The sequence below is a fragment of the Moschus berezovskii genome, chromosome 3 (assembly GCF_049115385.1).
Source record: "Moschus berezovskii isolate FMDL1 chromosome 3, NW_MosBer_1.0, whole genome shotgun sequence".
In the NCBI taxonomy this organism is placed as follows: domain Eukaryota; kingdom Metazoa; phylum Chordata; class Mammalia; order Artiodactyla; family Moschidae; genus Moschus; species Moschus berezovskii.
In genome coordinates this window covers 39,785,615-39,806,777 of record NC_142462.1, presented here as the reverse complement: position 1 = coordinate 39,806,777, position 21,163 = coordinate 39,785,615, and the positions used below count along the sequence as shown (strand labels likewise).

Below are 21,163 nucleotides of genomic sequence, written 5' to 3'. Positions count from 1 at the left end.
GTGACCTATTTAAAAACAAAAGTTTTGGCTTATACTAAATACTAAAGTATATTTTTAAAAGGTACCACCATGGCATTGGTATAATTTATCTTCCCCCGCCTATCAGTGGGGAAAAAAAGCTAAAGCAAAATAGATGTTGCTTTGCTTCCTAAAGAGTGAAGTGGACCGGTAAAAGAAATTAACAGCGCTGATGTTCAAAGCAGTCATGTGACGTTTCCAGAGTAATCCAGTGTATGAGTTTATCAAAACCAGAAACTGTAACCAACAACAGGAAATTTAACGAATTTACATAAGTTGTAAATTTGAGAAACATTTTAACCACTTGAAAACTTGAATGTAAATCTAATAAAGATGACTGAAAACCAACTTAGTCTACTTGGATGTTTAAGGTTCCTGTCAGTCACAGTTAATAGTAGTTTGCATTTGGTACTTACCACTTCAGAACTTATAATTTTATTTAATGTTGACTTTATCCTGATGCCATCACATAGGGGCTGAGAGGATGGTGGTGGGTCCATTTTACACGTGAGAAAACAAACAGGGTTGTTACATAATTAAATCACAACCCAGCCAAAACCACTACTGTACTGTACTTGAGTAAATGTTGTCAATTTTAAAGCATATTATGTCATTTTTTAGAAAATAAAAAGTAATTTGAAACAAAATGAAGATTTCTCCAAAATCATTTTCATATTAATATTTGAGTGTTAATATACACTTAACACATTTGTTGGAACAAAAATTCAGTGTATACCTTCAATCAAATAACATTTTGTCAAAGAAAAAGTAAGACTACTACTGCATGGTACAAAATGTTTAATATACATGCAACAAGGATCGCACATCAAGGCAACAAAATACACGTGGAAACAGCATACAGTTCAGCATTCTGTTTAGGGGAGGGTGTGTGAACAATGAACACTGCTGAAGATCCAGACATACCCCATGCAAACATTAACGAACTGTCTCTGTATCTAGCGAGAAATGAACTGTGTAGAAACCTGAAGTCACAGTAGCAGATCAATTTTATACCAGGAGCTCCAAGAAAGGAGGAAAAGTCACCGTCCTCAGATGTTGTGTTTCAGTCTGCGTTCAGCAGCATGTTAAGATGCACAAGATTCTGTACACATTAGAACAAATCCGAAAATTTTGATCAATTATGGAATCCTGTATTTCCTTTCTATATTATAAAAATGTGTGGAAAATGTAACAGTGATTTTCTTTAATTACTGAAGGATAATGTCATTTGAGAGTGGACCATGAATGAAAGCATTTAAATAGTCTGACTGTTGTTAGGAAAGCAGCAGCAACAGTGCTTAAGGCTAGCCTAAACTTTTTGAAGTTCCCTTCGCCCTTACTCGTTTCTCATTTGCTCCTCCCAAGGTTTCCAGTATCCTTGTTTTAACCTTCCTTCCATTCCCCATGCTGAATTACAAATTGCTGTAAATACATCATTCACAATAAGGTATACAGAATTAAGACTAGATTGACGGTACCATTTCTCAAGAATATTTGCATTACTACAAGTACTAAAGACTTAAGCTAAAGGAAGAAAGCTCTGAGTATGTTCTGATACATCTAAATAATTTAAGGGCTTCCAGGCCTTCTTTTCTTTGTCCCTGAAATGACATTGTTTGAACTGTCTTAACATAAGCCTAGCCTTGTTACTGTTTATTATCTTAAATTCCGAATAATGAGAGTCAAGTATTGCAGAGAACCACCACACTCCCACATTTCTAATACCAAGAATGACTGTGGGAAGTGCTGCTTTTCTCTCAATATTCTAGAAGGAATGTTCTTTCTATAGTCAGTTACTAAGTTTGAATGTAATGTTTTATTAACAAATAAAAAATAGCATACAAAGTCCCAGATAAGTACTGTAGTAGCCTCTTCATGTAAACAATGTATAAAACATCTTTGGCACAATTGACCATGTTTTTACTCATATTACTTACCCTAGAAAATATACATCATACATTTCCTCTTTCAATATGGTGGAATTTGGGGGGACCAAAGATACAATTGTTTCAAAATTTGCAAAAATGTAAAAGACAGCTCAGAGCTTTTTAATAAAACTAATTTTTAACTAGTAATTTTTAAGGTCAGTTTTAAAATGAGATTATGGCATGATTAATGACAGAAGCTGTTAAAGCATGTAGACACAATTCATTCTTGCACACCAGAGAGAAACAGCACTGGATGTCAGACATGCTGTTAATATGGTGATTAGCCTACTGATCCTTATTTTAAAACTTCTCAAATCCTTAAATGAACTTGAAATCTTTCCTGATAAAATTGTTCACGACATATGTTCTACATTTTTAAGTTTTTCCAATTTATGGGACATAAATGTGATCAATTTTAAAATTGGTAAACTTTAAAGGAAATTTTGGAAAACAAAATGTTATTCATTTTACCTAAATGGCCGAAAATACTATAAAATACTTTCCTTGTGACCCGAACAAATTTAGTAACTGCCTAAAGGCATGTCCTACAAAATTTATAAAATGCTGAATGGAATGTTAGGTTGATGCTAGATGGTAACTGTTAAAGTCAAACTGAACAAACTGCTGTGAAACTGCAGCTGAGAACCTTTTCCTCACTTCAAAGACAAGGCATTTAAACATCAGAACCTGGGAAGGAGTTCATGAAAAATGAAATAAGTCATTTTTTGAAAATGTAATCATTGAATAAGAAAGCAAAAGAAAATACTTAAATATCTAGAATAAAACCTTGAACTCAGTCTCTGGCAACTATGATACATTTAAATATATGACAATCAGCTGAATAATAAATATGTACAATTTGCAATGGATTATTAGAGGATATCTGAAAGTTTTTTAAGCCTGTTTTTAAACTTCAGTGACAAATATAATCATTTTAAAATGAAAAACAGCAGCATTTTTTTTTCACCCAGTTTACATGGAGTGGACTGAATAATATAAGCAACAGAATTCCAGACATGTCCCAGAACAATATAAAATTCCAAAGATTTTCCCAGCAGTCAAACTTACGTATATGGAATATTTGCAACATAAAAACTTCTGACTTTTACATACAATTTTTCAGGATGGAGTCAGACCTGGACTTGTCATCTCTGTTGTAGGACTTGCAAGGTAGTCATTCGATTTTAGGCTTGTTAGAGATTTGTAACTTGCCACTGATGTTAGAGACCCACAGAGGCCAAGTAATGAGGGAGTATCTTCTTTACCTGAAAATTAGGATAAGATAACAAATATTTAATTGTTCTTGAAGCCTGATGCTAGTAAGATCCTAAAACCATTAAACTTTACATACTGTATAAAACAGTGCAAACATACTGTAAAATCAAACATCTGTATGTTGACATGTTTGATCTTCCAGTGATTTCAATGCTATCCCTTATAGAAACATTACAGAGGGATTATTTGTGCTCCTTTTAAGGTTCTAGATATGGAAGCTTGAGATATTCTGGAACAAAAATGGAATTTACCTTTTTGGGGGAGAATATGGTCATATTCAATTAGTAAAGAATAACAAAAAACTATAGCAACAATACAAGTGCCCAGGTGACAGAAACAGCAGGAAATCCTCATGTGGGTAAAGTGATGCAGAAGCAGCAGAACTGCTTCAGTTCAGCTGGAGGCTTGACCTAGGGAACCTTTGTCCACTGACTGGATAAACTTATTCAGCATTTACTCTGCTCGAGGAATACGGTTACCTGCTAGAGTCAGTTGGTCCCTAAAGAAGTAGCGGCAGAGGTCTGTCCATGCCTGGGGAAAACATGTTCTTTCCCCAGCAGCACAAGTTTCCACCCCCACTGTGCGCACACTTGCTCTAAGAGGCTGGCCTAAGGCTGTGAAAGGCTAGGAAGGTGAAAATCAGTTTTCCAAAGGAGATGGAAAGCTTAGGCTTTACTCACGTCCTTACAGAAATGTAAACTGAACCAGATGTCAGACGCTTCTGAATATCCTACATTGTTTCAAACAGCCCCTCTGCAGTGCCTTCACTGTCATGCTGTATGATCACTGTGGGGCACTCTCCTTTATTAAAAAATCACACTGAGAAAGGACATGGAGTTTGTTGTGGTCGTCGTCATATTCCCAGTGCCAGTACACAGGAGACACTCATTACATAATTATATAATGAATGATTCAGTGAGAACTGTGCTGGGACATGAAAGAACGCCTGTGTTCTTACAGCTGTGTGACCTGGGGAAAGGCATCTTCTCTGAGCCTGCTCCTTCCTTTGTAAAATGAGAACAGACACCAAAAGATGTTCACTTCACGGTTTCGCTGACTAATAAAATATAGGAAGATACAACACTGTCAGGAAAACATATGGGAGAATAATTGTTACATTTGGGTTTTAAATGTTATTTTGATGAAGGACTTCCCTGGTGGCTCAGATGGTAAAGCGTCTGCCTACAATGCAGGAGACCCAGGTTCAATCCCTGGGTTGGGAAGATCCTCTGGAGAAGGAAATGGCAACCCACTCCAGTACTCTTGCCTGGAAAATCCCATGGATGGAGGACCATGGTAGGCTACAGTCCATGGGGTCAAAAAGAGTCAGACATGACTGAGCGACTTCACTTTATTTTGATGATAACAAACGTTATGATCAAAAGATAAAGATGTTCCTTTTCAGGTCTAAGCTTAAGACCTATTTCAGGCCATTTAGAGTTCTGGATAAATGCTCCAGGAATGCAAATGCTTGAATGGTTTCTCCCAAATTCCTAATTCATCATTGATCTATAATATTTCAAAGAGATTTGCCGCTAATCACATACACACACACAAAGGTACAATTCAGTGGCATTAATTACAGTCACACTATGTGCAACCATCACCAACCACTATTTCAAAAAATTTTCATCGTGCCAAAAACTCCCTCCCTCTTTATCCTTTCTCCCCTTCCCCTCAGTCTCTGGAAACCTCTGATCTACTTTCTGTGAATTTGCCCATCCTAGATTCATTCTTAAAAGCGGAATCATACAGCATTTACCCTTTTGTGTCTGGCTTATTTCACTTAACGTAATATTTTTTTTCAAGGCTCATGCAGTATGTATTCCTTTTCCATGGCTCAGTAATATTCCATGGGGTGGGGTGGGGGTGGTGTGGTGTGGGGTGTGTGTGTGTCTCAGTAATATTCCATGGGGGGGGTGGGTCTCAGTAATATTCCATGGGGGGAGGGGTGTGTGTGTGTGTGTCTGTGTGTGTGTGTGTCTGTGTGTGTGTCTGTGTGTGTGTCATTTTGTTACCCCACTGCATCTCTATGGAGATCTGGGTTGTTTCCACCTATCAACTACTGAAAATAATTCTGCTGTGAACACTGGCATCCAAGTATCTGAGTCCTATTTTCAATTCTTTGAGTGTATATACTTTGATTACACATATTTTTAAAACATACAGATTATAATACAGTAATTGCAAAGACTAAAAGTCTAACGTACACAGTGGAGTAATATGCAGGTGTAAAAGAGAATGAGACAGATCTCTATAATTTCCAGGATATACTATGTAGTGGAAAAAGCAAAGCATATAATATATTATCTTTTATATTGAGGAACATGAATTTATTTTAATTTGCATATGTTTTTAAAGATCAATAGATAATTAAACTAATAAAACAGTTACTCATGAAAGCAGAAGTAAACAGAGTTGAGATGAACTTTAATCATAGTACTCTGACTCTGGAACATATTCGCAAGATAAAATAATTAAAAATGAATCTTGATATATTTTAACTTATTCTATTTTAGTAATAGAGATAATATTACTTTGAAATTAAAACAAATAATAAGGAAAAGCAAATAATTATGTTCCTATAAACTAGGGACCAATATTTTCCTCATAAGAAAGATATAGAAATACAAAATCAAGTACATGGAAACCTTTTATGTATGAATTACAAAGTAAAATAAATATAAGGTATACTTTTCTTTAAAAAACTTCCTACCTCGCCAGTGAAGAGGCTAGAAACAGTGACCAATCCAGTCATAACAGGCACCTCTATGGCCCAGATTATGTTCTCCAGTATCACTTTCTAATGTAAGGAAACAGGACTTCTTGGAGAAACGGCTGATCCTGGGTATGGGCATGAAATGTACCAAAGAAACTCAGAACTTATTTTCCACTAAGCAAGAAAGCTGTGACAGACTACCGGGATGTTGAAAGAAACTGTCTTTTAAAGGGTGTCTCAGTGTGCAAAAAGGACAGTGACCTAATGAGGTGCACTAAAAAAGATGCATTATTTATACTGTATTCTTCCTAATGAAATTAAAAGACGCTTGCTCCCTGGAAGAAAAGTTATGACCAACCTGCTGCTGCTAAGTCACTTCAGTCGTGTCCGACTCTGTGTGACCCCATAGACGGAAGCCCACCAGGCTCCCACATCCCTGGGATTCTCCAGGCAAGAACACTGGAGTGGGTTGCCATTTCCTTCTCCAATGTGTGAAAGTGAAAAGTGAAAGTGAAGTCGCTCAGTTACGTCCGACCCTTAGCGACCCCACGGACTGCAGCCTACCAGGCTCTCCATCCATGGGATTTTCTAGGCAAGAGTACTGGAGTGGCTTGCCATTGCCTTCTCCTATGACCAACCTAGACAGTATATTAAAAGCAGAGACATCACTTTGCAAACAAAGGTCCATCTAGTCAAAGCTATGGTTTTTCCAGAAATCATGTGTGGATGTGAGAGTTGGACTATAAAGAAAGCTGAGTGCAAAAGAATTGATGCTTTTGAACTGTGGCATTGGAGAAGACTCTTGAGAGTCTGCAAGGAGATCCAACCAGTCCATCCTAGAGGAGATCAGTCCTGAATATTCATTGGAAGGACTGATGCTGAAGCTGAAACTCCAATACTTTGGCCACGTGACGCGAAGAGCTGACTCACCAGAAAAGACCCTGATTTGGAAAAGATTGAAGGTATTAGAAGGGGATGACAGAGGATGAGATGGTTGGATGGCATCACCAACTCAAAGGACATGAGTTTGAGTAAACTCTGGGAGTTGGTGATGGACAGGGAGGCCTGGTGTGCTGTAGTCCATGGGGTCGCAAAGAGTCGGAGACAACTGAGCAACTGAATTGAACTGACTGAATCTTCCCAAATATGTGTAACCAGAATATACTAAGAATGAACGACTAGAGAAATCTAAATTGTCAGGGATTTAACAAAACAGTTGGCTGGGTGCATAAAATACATAAATGTCAAATGAGAGAAAAAGTTGGGGGGAGGAGCACGGTGCTCTGCTAGATGAAAGGACACCAAAGAGATTGAAAACTAAATGCTCTGTGTGATCCTTGACTGGATCCAAAGAAAAAAGCAATGAACAACCAGAAAATTAAGAAACTTTTCCAGTTACAATAGCATCCAAAAGAGTAAGATACTTAGGAATAAACTTAAGCAAAAGTATGCAAGTGTGTACACTGACAACTATAAAATAGTGCTGAAAGAAAGTTGAGGTTAACATAAATGGAAAAACATCCCTTATTTTGATGGATTGGAAGATAATATTGTTAAGATGGCAATGTTTCCCAAATTGATCTACAAATTCAATGTAATCCCCATCAAAAGTCTAACTGCTTTGTTTTAGAAATGACAAGTTGATTCTAAAATTCATATGGGGGCTTCCCTGGTGGTCCAGTGATAAAGAATCTGCCTGCCAATTTTGGAGACACAGGTTCGACCCCTGCTCCAGGAAAATCCCACGAAATGACTGAGCTCATGCACCACAATTACTGAGCCCAAGCTCTAGAGCTCGGGAAACACAGCTACCGGAGCCGAGCGCCCTAGAGCCCGTGGTCCACACAAGAGAAGCCACTGCAGTGAGAGGCCCGAGCACTGCAACCTGATAGGAGTCCCCACTCACCCAAACTAGAGAAAGCCTGCACGCAGCAATCAAGACCCAGCAGAGACAAAAATAAATAAATGAATACAAATTATACTTGAAATACAGTCATAGGAAATGCAAAAGATCCCAAACAACTGAAACAACCTTGAAAAAGAACAAAGTTGTAGGACTCACATGTCCTGATTTCAAGCTTACTGCAAAGCTACAGTAATTTAAAGCAGTGTGATAGGGACTAAGGATGACGTGGCACCAACACAGACACACAGATCATCAGAACAGAACTGAGAATCCAGAAATGAACACACACATGTATGGGTAATGGATTTCAACAAGAGTTCTAGGACCATTCAGTGAGGGAAAGAAGAGTCTTTTCAACAAATGGTCCAGGGACAACTGACTACATACAAAAAGAATGAAACTGGAACCTCAGTTCACGCCATGTACAAAAATACATATACCTTGGATACATATACCTATACTTAATACATATACCTTGGATTAGGCAGCATTTTCTTACATGTGACACCAAACAAAAACACAAGCAACCCAAAGAAAAACTAGATAAATTGGACTTTGTCAAGATCGACAACTTTGTAAGTTAAAGAATATTAGCAAGAAAGTGAAAACACACACCTCAGAAAGGGAGAAAATACTTGCAATTTGTATTATCTGATACGGGTCTACAATCCAAAATAAACATAAAGAACTATCACAACTCAACAATAAAAAGACAATGCAATTTTCAAATGGTCAAAGGATCTGAGTAGACATTTCTCTGAAGGTGATATACAAATGGCCGATAAGCACATAAAAAGATGTTCAACATTATTATGCATTAGCACAATCCATGTCAAAACCATGAAATTCCACTTCATACCTACTGGATGGCTATTTTAAAAGACAGACAATAAATAGTGTTGGTGTGCGTGAGGAGAAAATGAAACCCTCCCTGCTGGTGGGACTGTAAAATGCAACCGTCTGTTCAAAAAAACAAAAACACAACAGTTTGGCAGTTCCTCAAATGGTTAAACATATGATCCAGCCAATTCTGTTCTTAGTTATATACCCAAGAGAAAAATATAAGTTCACTCAAAAACTTGTACATGAATGTTCATGGCACCAGCATTCATAAAAGTCCCAAAGTGGAAACAACCCAAATGTTCAAATGACGAATGCACACACTGTGGTGGATCCATAAAGGGAATGTTATTTGAGCATAAAAGGAAATGAAACAACTGATGGATGCTGTGGCATGGAAGAACTGTGAAAACATGCTAAGTCAAAAAAATCAGGCCCCAAAGAAGCTACACTTTGTAGGATTTCATTTTATGAAATGTTCAGAACAGAAAAATTCAGAGACAAGATAGATTAATTGTCACCCAGGAGGAGGGGGAAGGAGGAATTGGGACTAAACCCTAGAAGGTACAACAGGGCTCCGTAAAATTTACTGGGTGATGGCCATGTTCTGAAATTAGACAGTGGTGATGGTTACACAACACTGAATATGCTAAACACCATTGAACTGTACGCTTTAATATGGTGAATTTTAAAATTTTGTTTTATAAAATGATGGATTCTATAAGAATTATAATGAAACAGTTTTTTTTAAAGTCTAAAAGACCTTTTAAAAATAAAAGTGCTAAGAGATACGGACAAATGTGTTATAGTTTAATTGTTAGCATTCTCTTTTTTTCGGGGGGTTTTCTTTTTTTGGTTAGACGATGAAATATGTAGCTGTCAGCATAATATCAGTCACATATGAAAGGCTTAATACATGCTTCCTAAAAAAAAAGACAACTTCTCAATCTTCCTATCAAAAACTGTGGTACATTTTAACTTAAAAAAAATTTTTTTTAATTTAAATAATCAGTAGGAATGCAGAATTTCCTTTTGTTTTATACCTCTTTACTATATCATTCATTAAAATAAATACTTGAGGAATGTAGGGGCCTATATAAAGGCATAAAAGGTTTTTGTGTTTGAATCAAGTTTTAGAATACAAGCACATATTTCTTTTCTTCAATAAGTAACAAATCTTTATTTCTTACACTTGTCACATAGAGATGGTAATACTTTTAACAAAAAATGTGAAAAATATGTAAAATAGTCATTTACAGTTCTATCATTAAATTAACCACTTCAAACAATACATTTGATGTAGTTAATTTCCAGTGTTTGTTTTTAGAAGGAAAAAACATCTATTATGTTTGTAAAAATGATACATTTATTATAAAAATTTAATCAATGCAGCAAAGCACAAAATAAATTTTAATGAACTTACCATCCAGCTTACATTCAACAAGAAAAGTAGGTATAAAGAACATTATAAAATTGGGACGATGTCATGAAAGTCTTTAAATTAAAATTTTTTTCATTTCTACTGTGATGCAATGTAAGAAATAGCCAGGAAAAGAAATGCTGAACTTCCAGTACATTTTTTTTCCTGAAGAGTCAGTATTTTTCGAAAGAGTAATCTATGTTGAGAGAGCATGAAAAATGTATAGCTACCCATCAAGTTTGAGTGTTTTCTAACATGTATCAATTTTAGAATTATCTGTTGAACTCTTACAATTCAATAGTTTTAAAAAAAGGGAATTCAAGTCGAGAAGAGACTAAGACAGGAAGAGATATCTCACTGGAGGACACTAACAGCAGGTAAGCTTGTGAAAATGAACGGCACTTGCCATCATGCATGCTCAGTGGCTCACTTGTATCTGACTCTTTGTGACCCCATGGACTTTAGCCCAAGAGGCTCCTCTGTCCACGTAATTTCCCAGGCAAGAATACTGTAGTGGGTTGCCATTTCCTCCTCTTGGGGACTTTCTTGACCCAGGAATTGAACCCATGTCTCCTGAGTCTTCCTGCATTGGGAGGCAGATTCTTTATCCCTGAGCCACCTGGAAAGCCCATCAGGGAAATGCAGATTAAACCCATGGTGAGATAGTACTGCATACCTGTAACAATGGCTAAAATAAAAAACTGTGACAACACCGAAAGATGGCAAGGATGTGGAGAAATTGGATCGCTCACACGTGGCTGGTGGGAATACAAAATGGAGCAGTCACTCTGAAAACTAGTTGGGCAGATTCTTAAAAACTAAACATGCAACTACCATACAACCTAGCAGCTGTACTCCTAGCTATCTATCCAGAGAAATCAAGGCTTAGGTTCACAGTAAAATCTGTAAATAAAGGTTCACAGCAGCTTAGTCTATTTCAGCTGCTGTACCAGAAATATCATAAACTGGGTGGCTTAGAAACAACAGAAATTTGGTTCTCATGGTTCTGGAAACTGGGAAATCCAAGATCAAGGTCACTGCAAATTCGGTGTCTGGTTACGGTCTGTCTCCTGGTTTATATACGGTAGTCTTTTCACTCTGTCCTAACAAGACTAAAGGGGGAAAGGAGCTCTCTGGAGCTCTCTTTAAGGGCACTAATCCCATTCACGAAGCCTCCATCCTCATACCTAATCATCTCCCAACGCTCACGTTCTAATATTCTCATACTGGTCATTTGGTTTCAATAGATGAATCCAGGGGAACACAAACATTCAGTCAATGGTAGCAGCTTTACAGTCCTCAAGTGTAAACCAACCCAAACGTCCCTCAATGACTGGTTTCAAAACAAAACAAAAATGATATAGCACATCCATACCATGGAATATTCTTAGCAATAAAAAAAGCAAAAAGCAAAAAAGCAATAAAAAAAAAACAGACACAAAACAACTGGGACAGATCTCAGGGGAATTATGCTGAGTGAAAAAATCCAATCCAAAGAGTCCATGTACTAATCTTAGTACTCTTCATGATTTTATTATACAATATTCTTCATAATTTCATGACAAATTACAGTATCAGAGAACAGATTAGTGCTTGCTGTGGGTTAGGGAAGGGGCAGAGGTAAGGCATGGCTGGAAGGGAGGTGGGTATAGTTATAAAGGGCAGCATAAAGGATCCCTGTAGTGAAGGAACTGTCCATGTCTGAACGGTGGTGTGTATACATGGACCTACACATGTAAAATGGCATGAACTATAAACACACACAACTGAGTACATGTAAATCTGAGTGAAATCAGTGGATTATACTGTCAATTTCATAGATGTGATATTTTACAGCTTTGGAAGATGTTGCCCCGGAGGCAAACTGGGTGAAGGGTATATGGAGATCTCTTATTATTTATGAAGCTGCATACAATTACTTCAAAATAAAAAGTTAAATTTTAAAAAGGGGGTAGCTAGAGAAATTCTTCAAAGTGATAAGCATTCAGGGAAAAGTACAGAATGTAAACAAATACTCTGTGGACAGAATAACCTTGGGCATACATAGTTTTGTGCTACTTAAGTATACTCCAGGATAAATTTGCTGGATTAGAAAATAAAAGCATATGCAGGATTGTGTCGACTTTACATTAACTTGGAGAAAACTCGAAAGTATTTCTTTCCATTCACTTGAGTCTGCTTTTGTATTTCTTAAAAATGGTTATAACTCTCCTGAGATAGGAAAAAAACTTAACAAGAAATGTACAATGCCTAAATATTTTATCTTCTCTTCTATTTAAATAGTTTTCCTTTTCCCCTACTAACAGAGTCACTGGTTATTTGTACCACATGTGAAGGCTACTGATTTCTGTATAATTTTATATCCTGTTACTTTAGAAGATGTTTATTTTTTAAACTTTGCAATTTATTTTTGAATTTTGCTTATTTCTGGCTGTGCTGGGCTTTTGTTGCTGCACACAGGTTTTCTCTAGTTGCAGTGAGCAGGGGCTACTCTTTGTTACAGAGCACAGGCTCTAGGGATGCAGGCTTCAGGAGCCTGCAGCAGGCGGGCTTAGTAGTCGTGGCACATGGGCTTAGTTACTCTGTGGCATGTCGGATCTTCCCAGACTAGGGGTCGAACCTGTGTCCCCTAAAGGTGGATTCTTAACCACAGAGAAGCTCCAAGACTTTTTTTTTTAATTGTTTAAATAAGTGTCGTTATTTATCTGGGCTTCCCAGGTTCATGCTATAAACTGTGAAATCCAATTCTCATGTCCCTGGAAGTTTCTTCTTTAAATACACTGGCTAAACCTGCAGTATAATGTTAAATAGTGGTAAAAACAATGGGTATCTCAGCATTTCCCCATGAAGATGCTGGTTGTAGGACAGACATACACACATACATACATATTCATGTAATGTAAGTATTACTGAGGTCTTCTGTCTTGAATGTTTATCACACAAGTGTTGAATTCTGCCCAGGGTTTTCTGGCATCTGTGGATGATAAATCTTTTCTTCTTCAGATCTATTAATACAGTGTATCATATTAATAGATTTCCTAATATGTGAGAGTTGGACTGTGAAGAAAGCTGATCGCCGAAGAATTGATGCTTTTGAACTGTGGTGCTGGAGAAGACTCTTGAGAGTCCCTTGGACTGCAAGGAGATCCACCCAGTCCATTCTAGAGGAGATCAATCCTGGGTGTTCATTGGGAGGACTGATGCTAAAGCTGAAACTCCAATACTTTGGCCACCTCATGCGAGGAGTTGACTCACTGGAAAAGACTCTGATGCTGGGAAGGATTGAGGGCAGGAGGAGAAGGGGACGACAGAGAATGAGATGGCTGGATGGCATCACCGACTTGATGGACATGAGTTTGAGTGAACTCCGGGATTTGGGGATGGACAGGGAGGCCTGGCGTGCTGTGATTCATGGGGTCACAAAGAGTCGGACACGACTGAGCGACTGAACTGAACTGAACTGAATACTGAATCAATCTTATGTTCCTGTTCATGATGCATCATGTCTTTATGTGGTGCTAGATTCTGTTCACTAATACATTATTGAAAACTTTTATATCAATATCTGTAAGTGGTATTGACCTATCTTTTTTTATTTTTCATACTGTATTTAAAAGGTTATGCTTATTCCCTTAATTTTTATTTGCTTTCCTCCCTTTATGAGTGAATTATCTGGGTCTCTTTTAATTAAAAAATAAGGTTTCTTGATTAAGTAAATATCTCTTCTATTCTCTCATTAACTTGTGATTTTATCTTTATTATTTTATTCTTTGTGCTTTTTTATTTACTGGGAAAACTTTTTTATTTGCTGGGAAAACTCATTTATTTTCTTTCCTTTTTCAGTTCAGTTGCTCAGTCGTGTCCGACTCTTTGCGACCCCATGAACCACAGCACACCAGGCCTCCTTGTCCATCAGCAACTCCTGGAGTCCATCCAAACCCATGTCCATTGAGTCGGTGATGCCATCCAACCATCTCATCCTCTGTTGTCCCCTTCTCCTCCTGCCCTCAATCCTTCCCAGCATCAGGGTCTTTTCAAATGAGTCAGCTCTTAGCATCAGGTGGCCAAATGGAGTTTCAGCTTCAACATCAGTCCTTCCAATGAACACCCAGGACTGATCTCCTTTAGGATGGACTGGTTGGATCTCCTTGCAGTCCAAGGGACTCTCAAGAGTCTTCTCCAGCACCACAGTTCAAAAGCATCAATTCTTTGGCGCTCAGCTTTCTTTATAGTCCACATCCATACATGACCACTGGAAAAACCATAGCCTTGACTAGATGGACCTTTGTAGACAAAGTAATATCTCTGCTTTTTAATATGCTGTCTAGGTTGGTCATAGACAAGTAGATCTCACAAAGTCTGCTATGCAGAGTCTTCATTGGCATTTTTTAGAAATTTGTAATTTCAACTTATATTTCTCTTTCACCCAAGAGTTGGTCAATAGATGGTTTATTTATCCCCAGGTGAAAGGCCCCTTTAAAGAAAAAAATTATCAAGTTCTACGATTCTTTTGCATTTTGATCAGAGTACTACCTGTAATGTATGTACGTCCATCAGGGATACTGGCCTGTCATTTTCTTTTCTGTGTGATAGCTTTGTCTGGTTTTGGTATCAGGGTGATGCTGATATCATAGAATGAGTTCAGAAGTGTCCCTTCCTCTGCAGTTTTTTGGAATAGTTTCAGAAGGAGAGGTGGTGACTCTTCTCTAAATGTTTGGTAGAATTCACCTGTGAACCCATCTGGTCCTGGACTTTGGTTTGCTGGAATTTTTTAAATTATTGATTCAATTTTATTACTGGTAATGCATTAGTTTATATTTTCTATTTCTTCCTAGTTCTGCCTTGGGAGATTTTACATTTAGGAATTTGTCCATTTTTTTTCTTGCTCATCCATTTTACTAGCTTTCATGATCTATTATGATCCTTTGCATTTCTGTGGTATTACCTGTAACTTCTCCTTTGCCATTTCTGATTTTATGGATTTGGGTCTCATCTTTTTTTTCTTGATGAGTCTAGCTGAAGGTTTATCAGTTTTGTTTATTTTTTCAAAGCACTACCTTGAATTCTTAAAACCAATACAGTATTCTTTAGGGTAATTAGGTTCACAAAGTAACTGAGCATGAAGGTACAGAGATTTTCCATATACCTCCTACCCCTACACATGCACCGTCTCACATTATTAACCTCCCCCACTAGAGTGTACATTTGTTACAACAGATGAACCTCCATGAACACATAGTTATCACCCAGAGTCCACAGTTTATGTTAGGGTTCACTCATACTGACCATCCTATGGGCCGCACAATGTATAATGACATGTATCTACCATTTTAGTATCACTGAAGCCACTTCATGGCCCTAAAAATCCTGTATGTGCCACCCATTCATTCCTCCCTCCTCCTCATTTTTTTTTTTTTCTTAACAAATTTTACTTTATTATTATTTTTGGCCACACCACACAGCATGCAGGATCTTAGTTCCCTGACCAGGGATCGAGCGCCACACTCCCAGCAGTGGAAGAGCAGAGTCTTAATCACTGGACAACTAGGGAAGTCTCACATTTGTTTAAATAGTATAAAAATATTCATTATTAATATTGTCTTACTGATATTAAAATGCCTAAAATTAGAAATTAGATTAAAAGTTTGAATAAATGTATTTTATATGAAAAATCGTCATAAAGAAATCCACTCATAGTATTCATTAGGTTTTTTAAACATATACATACTCTAAATAATGACAGTTTACTCTTTTCCATCGACATTAGTGCCACTAAGACATTCTAATATGCTACCTTTATTGTCCCCATCATCAAAGAAAGATCCGTTTGTATTTAATATACACTGTTTACTAAACTAGTAAAACAGACTAAGGCCCTTCAAGAACATGTCAACAACTATCTTAAAAGAAGCAGGAAATTCATTTTATCATAATTTTCCCATTGCCTGAGGCTTCTGGTTAACTGAATTTTTACTTTATACTACTAGTAATTTGTTCCTCACAGTCTATGACACTTATTTATTATATATACTTATTCTATCAACTAATATTTAATGACTGTCTATAATTCATCAGACTCTAACAACATACTGGTGAAAATATGGATAAGATACCCCACCCTCATGTGTGGTGAAAGCATTTGTCACCCAGTCGTGTCTGACTTTTTTGACCCCATGGACTGGAGCCCGCCAGGCTCCTCTGTCTATGCAATTCTCCATGCAAGAATACTGGAGTGGGTTACCATACCCTTCTCCAAGGGATCTTCTCAACCCAGGGATCGAATCCAGGTCTCCCACATTGCAGGCGGATTCTTTACTGTCTGAGCCACCAGGAAGCTACCCTTATAAACTTACATCTTAGTGGGGAGTTACAGATAAGAATCATAACATAATGTATGGCAATAGGTATGGTAAAGTGCCTGGGATGGGGTGGACATGGAGACAGGTGGTGAACTAAGGTACAGCAGCCAATGAAAACTACTTTAAAGAGCTGATACTTGTACAGAGACCTGATAAAGAAGTTGCCATGGAAAGATTTCAAGAAAGGAGTTTCAGGGCAGTGGGAAAAGGAAATGTAAAGAGAGCTGAGGCAGAAACCAGCTTGGCGGGACAGCCTGGAGGTCAGTCTGCTATGATGTACAGAACAAACAAAAGAATGGACCAATATGAGGCAGCAGCTGGTAAGGATCAGATCACGAGGAAGCCATGAAAAGCAGTTTGGATTTCACTTTAATTGGCACTGAGAGCAGTTATAGAATTTCAAAGTGGGTGGCAAATAGATTCTGATTCATGTTTTTAATGATTACTGATCACTAATGGAGAATGGATTGAGAGGAGGCAGGAGTGAGAGAGGAAAGCAGTCCATCCGAGAGGCTTGATTCAGGTGACCTAGACCACAGTAATAGTAATGGAAGGCTGGATCAATACACGCGGCATGCGTTGCATGGGAAGCGGACAGAACTCGCTAACGAACTGACTTGCAGTTAGAGGGCAGAGAGCAGCGTAGGATAACGCCTGTGGTGGTGTCCTTTACTGCAACAAAGGCGACAGAGAAGAAAGGCGGCACAGAAGAAAACAGTTCCTTTGAAGTAAGGAGCTGGCTGTCCCCAGACCTCACACACATCACCAAGTGTGAACTGAGAAAAGCAGAGGGAAAACACATGAGCATCAGGTTATCCCAGCACCAGCTATCCAATCCAAAGTGTTAAGAGTCACACACCTAGCCTATACTTGGGGGGTGGGAGTGGGAAAAGAAAGAATTTCGACCCAGTTGTTCCACTAAAGTTTAAAAGCAAGCAGACTGTGTCCCAGAAACTGAAATGTGATCATACGACTGAAAGTGGCCTCAAAAGTTATGAAACTAGATCAACATGTTGTTCATGAAGATCCAACTCAATGGAAAGAGGGGTGGTTAGAACACAGCTGAAAACATTAACAGGAAAGAAGACTCTTCTATGTTTATTCCCCAAGTTTTTCAGCATATTCAGAAAATGAAGTACCAAAAGGAACTCAAGAATGAGTAATCATCAGCTGGATCAAAAACTGCTGAGAAGTTTGACAGGATAAAGACAGGACTGATGTCATCAAGATGGCAGCAGTTGATCACCTTCATAAAATGCATTTTGGTAAGTAGCAGAGACACAAAAGCCAAATTGGAAAAAAAAAAAAAGCCAAACTGGGGAGAAAAATCCAAATTGGAATGGGTAAAAAAGAACACAGGAAGTGAGGAAATAAAGGTTAACAGTTACAGAATACCTTTTGAGAAGTTTAGCTACAAATACATGAGATAAAAACAAGAGTTGACCCTTTTTAATCATAACGGCAGCTTAATTCCTAGCATGCTCCACAGAAATGTCACTATTATTCTTTAGCAATCAAAATATGTACAGTGCAGGAAAATATAATTTTCATACAGATTTTTTTCTTACCTTCACTGATTAAATTTAATGTGTCCTGTTTTCCATCTCCTTCCTGTGACTGACCTGGATCCAGTGAATTCTGAGAAAGGCTAACTTCAGCTGATAACTGGTCAAGGCTCTGATAACTTTTTCTGTAAGACAAAGGTGAAATACTACTTTAATTTCTTCCCACAATAAAAAAATTTCTAGAGATATTCTTTAATGGTTTTCTCCAACTTATTGAATTTCAGGTTCGTTTCTCCCCAGCTGCCCCCTAAACTTCATCTGTATCATGGTGGCAACAGAAACTGTTATCTGTCCCTCCGCCCTCTTTGGAGGTTGTTAAATCCACTAAAACAGCAAAAGAGTAACAACCTGTCAAACAAATTCAGTCCCTTACATCAACTTTTGATGATCACGTTAGTAAAGAAATAGGCACTTCTGGTCATTATCAATTGTCAAAGGTGCAGAAAATCTCAAGTCTCTCAATATACAAATGAAACTGAAACTGACATAACTTTTGTTATGAGGATTGTGTCTCCAAAGCACAATACCTTGGTACTATTACAGATGATTTTTACATAAAAATAACAAATTATTATCAATTCCTGTAACTGAGAAATTTTAAAAATGCTGGGTAGTAAAATACCTGTTTGTGTTAATACACCTTCAAGATGATTAACCTCCTTCCATCATCTATTGACAACTGTGAGCCCATTTTCGTTTTTGAATTTATTTATTTTTAATTGAAGGATAATTGCTTTACAGCATTGTGTTGCTTTCTGCCAAACATCAACATGAATGAGCGCATTTTCTATTAAACAAATTCACTAGAAATAAATTATAACAGATGAAAATTCAGTTATGAATGGAAAGTTAATGAATGTAAATGTTCAAATCTTCCTCATATTTGTCAACATAAAACCAACTCAAGAGATATATGCAGCTATGGTATTACTGACATTTCAGGTATATGACAAAATTCAGTATTATTTCTAAATATAAATGATCCAGGAAGAGGAACACATTTTTGGGTTCAACATTTATTTCCAAAGGTAATCAAACCCTATCTAATTTCCTAGAAATGTTATAATAATATTGTAGAAAATATATATAATCTAAGTGATCTATTACATAGATCTTCTCTATTCATACACACAAGAGGAGGCTCACAGATTTAGCTGGTGTGTGTGTATTAAGTATGAGGGGGATACAACTGACACCTATTTGTTTTTTCCTTTAAAAAATGAGGTGAAGGATGTGGTGATGGAATAGCTTCCTAGCTTATAATGTGAGCACTTTCTCACTTTACAACAGTGATGACTTCTCAAATGTTGAGAGTATAAAAGTTCTTACTCATAATTTTAAATAGCAAGATAGTCTCTGTAGGAAACTTCAGAGATAATTATAACAGATAACACACATATATAACATATAACAAAAATTGATACCCGATATTTATATAGTACTTATCAAATGCTAGGCACTGTTCTACATGTACATATATATTAACTTCCTTAATGCTCATGGCTACCAGAAGAGGTTGGAATTATTATCATCCCCACTTTAGAGAAGAGGACTGGGACACAGGAGATGAGGTCTGTACCTGGTAGCCTGGCTGTAATTCTCTCCCCATAAATACTACATTATCTCCTCTCTAGTGCAAGAAGAAAAGACTTGGCTTCCTATTAGAAGCCCTTCTTAAACAGCAGTTCAGTTTGCTAAGACAGATCATGGAAACTACACTGTATTTAACCAAAGCACTGACAATTTCCCTTTATTTCCAGTAAAATTTTATTTCTTTAGCTATAGCAGGAAGCAGGAATGGAAGAATTTAATAAAGGACGGTATAAATAAGTTTCTTTTACAAGTTATTTTTCTGTGTCTAACTGATAGAAGATCAAGGAGATCCAACCAGTCCATTCTAAAGGAGATCAATCCTGGGTATTCATTGGAAGGACTGATGCTAAAGCTGAAACTCCAATACTTTGGCCACCTCATGTGACGAGTTGACTCACTGGAAAAGAGTCTGATGCTGGGAGGGATTGGGGGTGGGAGGAGACGGGGACGACAGAGAATGAGATGGCTGGATGGCATCACCGACTCGATGGACATGAGTTTGAGTGGACTCTGGGAGTTGGTGATGGACAGGGAGGCCTGGCGTGCTGTGCTTCATGGGGTCGCAAAGAGTTGGACACGACTGAGTGACTGAACTGAACTGGTAGAAGACTTGCCTTTTAAAATGAAGGGCTTAGGATGTTTCTGATGCTGATATTTCACTATAGGAAACTTGTTCATATTGATATTATTCAATTAAAAATGTATGCATGGAAATATTTATAAGCAATGAAATACCCAGAATTTAAAAGTCTCTGGTGACTAAGGACTGAGAATTTGATGGCACACATTTACAGGCTCTCCAGGACTGGGTCACCCACTGAGGAAGGAAATTGCAGGAAGACATCCTATGAGGAACGTGCTTCCTGTGTGACCCGCTGAAGTACCTTTTAGAGAATTGCACTTCTACATCCAAAGTGACTTCAGGACCTCTCTACTCTTTAGGGAATAATCCTTGAGTTTACAGGCTTTATGTACTTCACCAAATGCCAATGAAAATAAAAACAGAATTTGGTAGACAATGATATTTTGAAGCAAAAATGAAAATTCCAAGCCAAAACGAAGCACCTTATTCATAAGTTATTATGAATAAGCTATGAATATGAATAAGACATTATGAATATCTTATCAGTACTATCCAATATCTTCCTTGCATGAAACTATTTCCCAGCATCTGACAGGAATCTAGCTCAGCTGCTCTCAGTAATGACAAAGAATGGCTTTGGTTACCACTTTTTTACCATATTTGCAATGTAACCAGAAACTCCATCTGACAAACATTTTGTGGTCATGGAGTAAACTATCTATTGGCGTTCTGTCTTTAAAAGTCTTATCTTGGAATCCTATACTCACTAAAATAACACTGTAAGATTTAAGGGTATCCCATAGTTAAGTCAGGCTTCCCTGGTGGCCTCAGATGGTAAACTGTCTGCCCGCAATGCAGGAGACCCGGGTTTGATCCCTGGGTTGGGAAGATACCTGAAGAAGGAAATGGCAACCCATTCCAGTATTCTTGCCTGGAAAATTCCATGGACAGAGAACC

The 21,163-nt window shown here is 37.6% G+C and overlaps 1 protein-coding gene and 1 non-coding gene across 5 annotated transcripts in view; one reads left to right on the top strand and one right to left on the bottom strand.

Moving 5' to 3' along the window:
- Positions 1-983: 983 nt before the first annotated feature.
- RUNDC3B (RUN domain containing 3B) overlaps positions 984-21,163 on the bottom strand; it is a 179,132-nt gene continuing 158,952 nt past the window's right edge. For 2 of the 4 annotated variants that reach the window (XM_055420596.2, XM_088833770.1), the window contains 3 exons: positions 18,034-18,155; positions 3,060-3,211; positions 984-1,120 (listed from right to left, as the gene is read on the bottom strand). In XM_055420596.2, the coding sequence (XP_055276571.2) occupies positions 3,066-3,211; positions 18,034-18,155 (268 nt within the window). In that variant the 3' untranslated portion in view covers positions 984-1,120; positions 3,060-3,065. Of the gene's footprint in view, positions 1,121-3,059; positions 3,212-18,033; positions 18,156-21,163 lie in introns of those variants that run through there. The other 2 variants (XM_088833775.1, XM_055420601.2) reach the window with 2 other exon arrangements.
- TRNAC-ACA (transfer RNA cysteine (anticodon ACA)) lies at positions 4,373-4,444 on the top strand. Its single transcript has one exon. It is a non-coding gene; the product is annotated as a tRNA-Cys (tRNA).